This window comes from Cotesia glomerata, linkage group LG1, assembly GCF_020080835.1.
Source record: "Cotesia glomerata isolate CgM1 linkage group LG1, MPM_Cglom_v2.3, whole genome shotgun sequence".
In the NCBI taxonomy this organism is placed as follows: domain Eukaryota; kingdom Metazoa; phylum Arthropoda; class Insecta; order Hymenoptera; family Braconidae; genus Cotesia; species Cotesia glomerata.
In genome coordinates, this window is record NC_058158.1 from 10886956 (window position 1) to 10898039 (window position 11084).

Genomic DNA, 11084 nt, shown 5'->3' on the forward strand with positions numbered 1-11084 from the left:
AAGTACTTCTAAGAAAAAGTCTTTTACAAAAGCCTCGTTGTTCAAGTTTGAAAGGAAAAAATTAAAAAAATAAATAAATCTTGCACTTGATGTCTTGCAAGGCAAAAAATTACTTTAAACAAGATGTTGAATTATACATGTGGTAATTATAAGAACAAATGACACATTGTATAGATTTAGCATGTAAAAAACTATTTCAAGTGTTATTTTTTTTTGGTAATTATTTACAAGTGGGGTCAAACGTATTTTTGACCATATTTAGGTGAATAATTTTTTTTTAATTTATTTATTTATTAATAATAAATAAAATTTTTTTTATTATAAATTGCAATTATAATAAAAAATTAAATTCATAAAAATCTAGTAAATATTTATTTTTTTTAATTAATTTATTTATTTATTAATAATAAATAAATTTTTTTTTATTATAAATTGCAATTATAATAAAAAATTAAATTAATAAAAATCTAGTAAATATTTATTACTTTTAATTAATTTATTTATTTATTAATAAATAAATAATTTTACGGAGGATTTATGGTGATATCAAAAATATCAAAAAATTAATATTTTGATAGTTTTTTTTTGCCTTAAAAAATTGGAAAAAATTTTGGCTTTCATGTTTTTGGATAAAATTTTTATTTTGTTTTTTTTTTTTATATATTTTTTTTTTTAAAGTATATAAAAAAACGAATAATTAAAAAAAAAAAATTAAATATCACAATTTTTTTAAAAAATTGTTAAAATTAACTTTTTTTTTAAATTGTTCATTTTTTATTTATTTTTCAAAAAAAAATTATCAAAATTAAAAAAAAAAAAATTTATTTAAAAAATGAAAATAAAAATGATAAACCCCACTCGTAAATAATTACCCTTTTTTTTTTTAAATATATTTACAATTTATATGTTAAAAAAATTTAGCTGGTGACCACTAGCTCGTGGTAAATAAAGCAATACGCTAATACAATTTTTAATTATAATCTAATTCACTGGTCGATATGTCAAGTGACTTAAATTCATAAATATTTTTAATATTATTATTATAATTATTATTAGTATTAATATTATTGTTATAATAATTAGCAATGCTCAATTATTTGTCAATCCTAATTGTCGAAAATTTGTTCGATCAGATCTTGCATAAAATTCTATACCTTAACAATTATAAATCTTATTATTAATTAATATTTATATAATTAAATGGCAAATTTTCTTTTTAATTAAATAAACATATAAAATATTTAGCATTAATTAATATTTGGCACTGTCAGAGCCCAGTATCTAAAATAAAAGTTAACAATTAATAAATAAAAACCTAAAGTATTTTTTGATGAATTATGCGTTATGATATATTATTTTTTTTTTTTTATAAATTAACATAGAAAAATAAAAAAAATTAACGATACTGGGCAGACATGTAGTCCGTTATAAAATTTAATTAATTACAAAATAGCTGATTAATATATAAAGAATGAATTTTTTATTAAAAGTTAATTGATAAAATGAGTGATTAATTCTCTAATTATTATTAATAATTATCCTTACTATTTTCATCCTTTAAAATCTTCCTCGATGAACTGTACAATTAATAATGTATCCGTGGCTCTTGTATGGTTCACACATGCAAGTGCCGATCTAAAAATTTGATTCGAAGAAAAAACAAAATTAAATTATAATTTATAAATATAATTCGTGTTACTAATGCCAAAAGGGTATATCATTTTTTTTTAATCATAACTAATTATTAGCCTTAAAAAAAAAAAAGTTATAACACCGGTAAAAATAATGACTTTTCAACTCATTTTATTTAAGAAGAATATGAATTTAAATTAAAAAAAAAAAAAAACCAAAATAGAAGTAACATTCTGTTTGAAGAAAAATTACAAAATCATATATATCGACTCTAATTAGCAAATTGTCAAACTACATTTTAGAAAATCTTCCATTTGTACGAAAAAAACAATTAGTTCAAAATTTATTATCACCTTAAAAAACCATTTAATATCATTAATATCTAGTAGAGATATAATATTTAGGTTTGAATCATTCGAATAATTTATAATTGGATTATTACTACATCAAAATGTTAAAAAATCACTCTCTAAAAAATAAGGAGTCAGACAAATTGCTAATTACATCGTCGATATGTATTTTTTTTTATTTTTTATGAACATGAATTTATAATGATATTAAATTTTTTATAAGAGTAATTTTGAATAAATCATTTAAAAAAGACATCGATCTTCATAATCTTTATGAGTCTAAACTTCCAATATTCTTTTAAAAATATAATAAAGATTCATTTCTGTACGTCAAGCACAGTTCCAAAAAAATACCATCGATGTTACAAAAATCTGTGCTTTGATGATGGTAACAACTGATGAATTTGTTTTAAGATTAAAGTATTTTTTCAAAGTTTATAAACTTTGAAAAAACAATGTTATAACTTTTTTTTTTTTTAAAGCTAATAATTAATTATGATTAAAAAAAATGATACGCCCTTTTGGCTTTAGAATTTTTTTATCTTAGAGCCAAAAGGACGTATAAAAAAATTTTTTACTCACTTTTCTTACAGATCTAAATGTTATAAACATTTACATTAGCTGGAGTAAAAAAAATTTTTTTATACGCCTTTTTGGCATTAGTAACGCGAATTAAATAAAAATTAATAGAGAAAAAAGAAAAGAATTTTCTACAGATGTGACCAATATTTCCACAAGCAGTTAAATTAAAAAAAAAGCTGATTAAATAATATTGTGTTTGTTAATAGCGATTTTTTTTTTTTTTTTTTTTTTGAACTATTGAATTCCTCGTGGCTATCAATCGGTTAACACGATTGTGTCTACCAGGTACATCGTATAAGGGTTGTTACAACGTTCACATCATCAATACATTAGAGTATTATTCGTTAATTTATTTTTAATAATTAACCATTAATTAATTCTCGGTATTTTTTTTATATATTCATCACAAAATCGGGTTTTATCGGCCCAATACTTTAAATCATTTCAAAATACTCTCCATCATTCTGACAATGACAAAGAACACTGATAATTTTATTTTTAAATTGAATCTAATATTATTTACAATTTATAAATTTTTTTTTTCTACTTTATATTACAAATAATTTTAATTATCAATATCAGTCCTACGATTTTTCTAATTACACAATATAATTTAATAATAAAATTGTTTTTTTCTAACCAAGTTCGCTAAATACAAATATGCTAATTCAATTACACATATATAATGGATAAATTAATGAAAAATTGAATAATCTATCAGCGTTCTTTGTCGATTATTATAGATAAAAAAATATAATACAAGAAACGGAGATGTGCGATTCGAGTATAAATATAATACATTCAGACTAACTACATACTAGATTCCTTGGTGATGACTGAATCGTTGGTATTGTCGACGCGAATTAAAGTCGACGAATTGATAACGAGACTTCTACTCAAGGTAGTAATTCTTTCCATAACACAAGACGCTGATAATCGAGCCTCGGCGTCGTGATCCCAGCACTCTTCCATCGTATCACAAATAGACAAAAGACCCTAAAAAATATTTATTTATAATTTATAATAAGAATTCATTGTAACTTGTAAATTGATATTAAGTGATGTAATATTATATGTCCAATTACCGGATGCTTTCGCCATGTTTCCTGTATCAATGGACGTTCTTTTTTAAGCACTACGCTTTCTTGCATGTCTTCCAGAGTTGGATGGAGACCAACTTCTTCTTCAAAAGGTAATCTGTACTCTCCGATGGGTCCCTGGATGATTTAATTTATTTAATAAATTTTTTTTTCAATCTAATATTCATTCATTCATATTAATGTCTCTAATAATAAAAATTTTTTATTATTATGATTTTTTTGTATTAATAAATAAAATTTTGCTTTGTTAAGTAATGACTTTTTTTAAATTGCACTGTAATTTTTTTACTATTGACATTTTTCAAGATATAAGCTCATCTAGATGTCACACTCATCAAGAGCTTTCATTTGAGTACCCACTCACATTTTTGATATATTTTTTATATATACATATATATAATATATATAAATATATGAAAAATTGATGTGGGTAATCAAATGGAAGGTCTTGATGAGTATAACATCAAGATGAGCTTATATCTTTAAAAATGTCATTAGTTCACAAGATACAAGGTCGTTTCTTAATTATGTTAAGTTACACTGTACTTTTTTAACTGTTGACATTTTTAAAGATATAAGCTCATCCTGATGTTACACTCATCGAGAGCTTTCATTTGAATACCCACATGCATTTTCAATATATTTTTCATATATACATATATATAAATATATGAAATATACGAAAAATTGATGTGGGTACTCAAATGAAAGGTCTTCATGAGTATAACATCAAGATAAGCTTATATCTTTAAAAATGTCATTAGTTCACGAAATACAAGGTCATTTGTTAGTTATATATCTAGAGATAAAGTATTATCGAATGCAGCCTAAATACTTATCATCATAAATTGACTATTTTGCCCTAAAATTTTTCTTATTCTTTTAATAATAATAATAACAATAATAAAATTTAAAACCATGAATTATTATCATTATAAAATTATGAATAATAATTTAATTACCCTTATAATTTTTTAATTTTAGATAAAATTCAAAAAAATAAATAAATTTTTTTTTCATTAGAGACTTAATATGTATAAAGCAATCTATAAATATCTTGAGAACTTACGTCTTGTACCGTACACCGTGACGCCAATTCCCAGAGCACTAGGCCACAAGCGTACATGTCAATACGTAAAAATGAGTCTCGTGTAAAGTTTATCGCACCCTCTAATACTTCTGGCGCCATGTATCGTCGAGTACCAACCTGTAATATTAATCATCGTTATATAAAAAAATTCAAGACTTCTAATTAACACTAAATAAGGCTGTGAGTATATAAATTATCGTATAAAAAAAAAAAAAAACTTTTCCGTACTTGTCCATGAGTGTCGCCACAAGGTTTTCCAGGTTGAAATATCAACGCGAGTCCAAAGTCCGCGATGCATGCGCTCATGTCGGACTTGAGAAGAACATTTTTCGATTTAAAGTCACGGTGCGCTACCGCGGGTTTATACCCATCAGCTTTGTTTGCAGGAATTTCTTCATGCAAATGCATCAATCCACGTGCCATTGACTCGGAAATACGGCACATTTCCGCCCAAGTTACGACATTAGCTTTCAAATAGTCGCAGAGTGATCCTTTTTCATGATAAGCTGTTATCAGCCAGAACTCAGCTTGAAGGTTGTCGCCACGTTTTTCAACGCCGATAAATCGTAATATATCCTCGTGATTCATGTGAGCTAATTTAAATATTTCTTGCTCTGTTTGCCATGACTGTTTATCTTGCATCGGGAATACTTTAACAGCAACGATGTCATTTTTAAATTGAGCTTTCCATACTGCTCCAAAACGACCACGGGCTTTTATTTCAACCAGGTGGATCTGTCGTAAACCCAGATTCGGCGACGGCTGAGGCAAGGGAAGTGGCTCTAGTGTTGGAACCTAAACATGTTTTACGATTAATTTTTTTTTTAATAGCAATCTTGCAGTCACTAAGTGACTGCCAGGACTTGTTAACTATGAATAAATAAAATTTTGCTTTATTAAATAATGAATTTTGTTAAATTGCACTGTACTTTTTTAACTATTGACGTTTGTAAAGATATCAGCTCATCCCGATGTTACACTCATCGAGAGCTTTCATTTGAATACCCACTCACATTTTTGATATATTTTTCATGTATACATATATATATATATATATAAATATATAAAATATATGAAAAATTGATGTGGGTACTCAAATGAAAGGTATTGATGAGTGTAACATCGGGATGAGCTTATATTTAAAAAAATGTCAATAGTTCACAAGATACAAGGTCGTTTTTTAATTATGTTAAATTACACTGTACTTTTTTAACTATTGACATTATTAAAGGTATAAACTCATTTCAATGTTACACTCATCAAGACCTTTCATTTGAATACCCACATGCATTTTTACATATTTTTCATATATACATATATATAATATATATAAATATATGAAAAATTGATGTGGGTATTCAAATGAAAGGTCTCGATGAGTGTAACATCAAAATGAGCTTATATCTTTAAAAATGTCAATAGTTTACTAGATACAAGGTAATTTCTTAATTATGTATTTAAACAACAATATCAAATTTAACCATAAAAACCGAATTTATCATATAAATACAGTCGCCACAAAATTTTACTTATTCTCTTGATAATATAGATTATTTTTAGTTTTTATTATTTTCACTCACCTCATTGAAATATCCGAGCTTTCGTTGTTTGTAACACCAAAACAATGATAGCAAAATAACTGTCAGCAACAGCATTGGCACCAATACAGACACAACAAGTGTTATCACATGTTGTTCAGGATTTGGTACTGGTGTTAATTCTGTAATAATTATATCATATAATAAATAATATTTTTAATTTTTTTCAAGTAAACTAATTCTAGAAAAATATTTTTAAAAAATTGCATTTATAATTTTTAATTAAAAATATTTACCATGATCTTTTGGCGCTTCAGTCGGCTGAGGATCCCACGTGTAATTTTGATTACACATATCCCCATCACAACAGCAAAAATACATTTTTCCCTTACGGTCGCTATTTTTTTCTACGCAACATTGTTTGTCATAACATTCTCTACTGTCTAAGAAACAACCCTAAAAAAAATATAATTACAAGTTAAATAACTAAAACAATTAAAATAGCAGTTTTACTTGCTATTTTGAGTCTAAAAAAAATACCTTGAGTTTAACAATAGACTTTTTAGTAACTTCGTCAATTTGCCATAGCACATAACAATGATTCCTTTTGTCTGGTTCAGGTGGCGAACATTTTTCTATTTCTGGACAGTTTTTCGTCGGATCTGCACACGACGTTTCGTTATAATATTCGCATTGCGTTGAACCTTTAATATCATGGCCAACAACAGACGACAGACCTATTTGCCAAAATTATTTATTAATAGAATTTTCATAATGACTATTTTAATTACAAAACTTATAATATAATATTGAAACATCTAAAAGAAATTTAATTTAACTTCAAATAAAAATAATTTACAAGGATGAGTTTTACAGATTGGGAATAAAAAAAATATTCAAAAAGAAGTAATCAGTTCTTTACAATATCAACAAGCATTCAGCCTTGGATCGCTGTAAGCATAAATATATCACCTCTCACATCTCATATTTAGAGTGTAGTATTACATGTACTTGTAAGTTTGCTTGGGAATTATACAGAAATTTTAAGAGCTTGTCTTAAATTTTATATATTTTTTGGAGTAAAACTTGTTCAGATTGACTGACTAAAATTTAAGAAACTAAAAAAATATTTAACAAGATAATTATTGAAACAATTGCAATTATAATTCAAGCAATTTTTTTTCAATTGACAAATTTGATACTCCAAAAATTAAAAACAATCGCGGCGTGCGCAACTTCTCCCCACTTGTAGATGCGCAATCCGCGTCGGTAACTGGATCAGCTGTTAAGCTAATTTTTCCATCCTCAAAATAATTTTTCCATATATATAAGCAGCTACTGATAGTTTTTATGACCTTTTTATGGAGATTTAGAAACTCGAATTTGTAATCAAGGTTCATGAAATAAATTTTATTGAAAGTTAATGAAGCTGCTTAAGCTAATTGCAAAACGTTTTTGGTAATAACTAAGCGTCTTATCAACCTTGCGAAAATTCCTCGGATTTTTTCGGAGATTTTTTTTACATGTTGCCTACTGGCGAAAGTAAACATAGCAAGCTTAATTCTGCGCGCTATGATGTCTAAAAAATATAATAGCAGGAATATTTTAGAGTAGAAAATTAATTAATATTTATTTTTTTTTAATATTTTTAGTTAGTAATTCATTAAAAAAATTATTTTTTATAAAAAAAATTTTAGATATCTAAAAAAAATTGAAAATTAAAAGCACGTGGGAATTTTATATTTTTTTTAATCAATAAATTTATTTAAAAATAAATTAAATAAAATATTGTTAAAAAATTTTGACATGTGGAAAAATTCTAAGTGCAATTAAAAAAGAATATTTTTATTGATTCAAGAAATAAAAAATTTTTAAATATCTGTTCATTTTATGAAAATTAATTTAGCAGATATTTTATAATTTTAAAAATTTTTGTAGTAAATAATTTATGCCAAAAAAATTGACATGCAGAAAATTAAAAATGCAATTTTTTTTAAATTATTTTTTGGAACAGATTTGTTTGTTAAAAAAAATAAAAAATGGTCAAGTAATAAAATATTTGTCAAAAAAAAAAGAAGATAAATTTAGCAGATATTTAATAATTTTTTTTTTTTAATAAATTATGGCAAAAAAAATTGACGTAGAAATTTTAAAAAATAAAAAACGCAATTTTTTTTAAAATAATTTTTTGGAACAAATTTGTTTGTTAAAAAAATTCTCTAGTGACTGCTAACTTTAATGTCATAAAAAAATATTAGACTAACTTAGGAGTGATAAAAATAAATAGAAAATAAAAAAAGGATCGAAAAATTGTAGTCGGTCGATTGGAATAAGAAGGTCGATTGTTTCAGCTTCACTCACAATTACAATAATAAACCCGCTGTGATGTATAAATATTTAATAACCGTATTGGTATAGATATATGTATATAAATCAGACATGATATATACGTAACATGTATATTGAACTGTAATACATACCCACTAATCCAATAAGAATAAGATACGAAAGTTTGTATAAAGACACAGCCATTGTGCAAAGATCGCATAGGCTAAATAAAATTTCGTGTAAGCTATTAGCTATTAAGCAAATGGTAGTAATTCATCCACCGACACATGTCTGTCTATCTCACTCCCCCAGCGTCCACTCTTATTTTCTTTCTCTCACTCTAGACTGGATTTTTCATGAATCCAATTTCCGTCATTTTGCCAATCTCAGTTGATAAACTTTCGCTTAAATTCTTATATTATCACAACACACGCACTTTCCTATTGCACTGATTATCTTTACAAGCTATTTTATAAATCTCCAATCTCAGTTAACACTTGTGCCCAATAATGTATATCGCTGTAATTATTATAAATATAAAAACAGAAGATGCACGACACACGATGCTGAGTTGCAGGGAGCGCTACTAAACGGACGCTTGTCTAATTTCCCAGCTCTCGATTAACTACATACAGGTTCATTTCCATATAAAAATTCTCTCTTCTTTCTCTTTACTCTAAACTCTAATTGGTCGCTTTTATACCCTCTCTGGGCAGTTAATCAATAAGAATAAATCTCTCGACTAATCAGAGTCTCTTTTCTTCTCTGTCTGACTTGTTATTGGTTTAAATTATTGGAGGTAAAAATAGCGCGAAATTTAAATTTATTCCAAAATTCAATTTCAAATTTAAACATTTTTTTTTGAAGAAATAAATAAAAATTATTATTTTAAAGAAGAAATAATACAAAATTGAATAAATATATTTATTTCTTTACATATATTTATATAAAAATTAAAATTATAAATATTAATAAATTTATTCAAAAATTCAATTTCAAATTTAAACATTTTTTCTTAAAGAAATAAATAAAAATTATTATTTAAAAAAAGAAATGATAAAAAATTTATCAAATATATTTTTTTCTTCTCGTATATTTATATAAAAATTAAAATTATAAATATTAATAAAAAATTTTTTAAACATTCTTTATTAATAAAATCAATTTTATAAAAAATTTCAACTAAAAAATTTAATTATAAAAATTGTTACAATTAGTAAAGTTTTAATTAAGAATTTTTCTATTTAAATATATAAATAAAAATCATAATTCAAAAGAAGAAATAAAAAAATTTAATAAAGATATTTTTAAATACTTTTTTTGTTCTCATATATTTATATAAAAATTATTGAACATTTATATTAAAAATTTAATTATAAAATTTGTTAATAAAAATAAAAGTATTTAATGGGTGTGACAATAAAGTTTTAATTAAAAACTTTGAAATTTTCCAATAAATAAATAATTAAAATTTAATATTTTAGTTTAAATAATTAATTGACTTGTATAAATATTTGTTGCTAATAAATAATTCACGTATTATTTACACATCAAGAACATCAATACGTCGAGACAATTTCCTGTATTACGTTTCTATAGTAACGAGGAAGTTGACTGATAAACGAAATGAACGTATGTACATTCCAACTGGTACATTCAATGTGTACTATTTCTATTGATTAACTTCATTATTTATATTTATTAAATTACAACATTAATTATTTATTTCTTCAAGAAAAATTTTACACTTTTCACAACTAAAATTTGTTCTATTTTACCAATTGTTAACGCGAATTGTTTAGTAAAAAATGACGTCAAAAACATGCCAAGAGTGCAAAATGTGCAGCCGAGGATTGCAATTCTACAATATTCCCGCGGTATCTACCAGAGAAACATACACATTTGTGAAGAGTCCACGTGCTGTTTTTCATACAAAGAAGAAATATCGGAACCCTCCTACGTAAGAAGCTAAAATTTATTTAGTAATTAAATAGTCATTAATTTAAATAATTTAGCGAATTATAATGTTGTTTATTAAAGTTTTACGTGAGTTCCGCCGGATTTTTTTATCGGAGCGGAATAAATATTAAATTAAAGCGTAAGGGTTGAAAAAGAAACAGGACTGAGGGAAATCAATGAATAATATTCAGGCATCGACAACAAAAGCTTTTACTGAGTACACAATAAGACTATTATGAACGTGTTCATATATAGAGCGGAGGGAATGACCGCTCTTGCGATCTTATCGATAGTTACCATAGGCATTATATTAGATCTTGCTTTATACACATGTATATAAATAATACATTTATGTATGTTGATAGAAAAATCGCAAACAAATGGATGATTTAATCTTGATTATTTAATGCTACATCAATTTTTTTTTTATTTTTAAAATTCAAAAAATTTTGTTTTACTTATTATAAATTTCTTCTTTAAATAATTTTTTATTGTTTTTATTTAT

General features: G+C 24.8%; 1 protein-coding gene across 2 annotated transcripts; it reads right to left on the minus strand.

Annotated features, from left to right (window-relative positions):
• Positions 1-1213: 1213 nt before the first annotated feature.
• Positions 1214-9222, minus strand: LOC123273855 (activin receptor type-2B). 2 transcript variants are annotated; one of them, XR_006511386.1, is made up of 10 exons: positions 8773-9222; positions 6833-7029; positions 6589-6748; positions 6335-6474; positions 4983-5549; positions 4734-4871; positions 3650-3781; positions 3383-3560; positions 1546-1635; positions 1214-1281 (listed from the first exon to the last, which is right to left on the minus strand). XR_006511386.1 is itself a non-coding variant. In XM_044741329.1 (9 exons), the coding sequence occupies exons 1-9, from the start codon at positions 8822-8824 to the stop codon at positions 1616-1618; spliced, it is 1584 nt and encodes a 527-aa protein (XP_044597264.1). In that variant the 5' UTR covers positions 8825-9222; the 3' UTR covers positions 1214-1615. The 2 variants fall into 2 exon arrangements, 1 of the variants encoding a protein (XP_044597264.1); XM_044741329.1 differs by having other exon boundaries at positions 1214-1635.
• Between the last annotated feature and the right edge of the window lie 1862 nt (positions 9223-11084).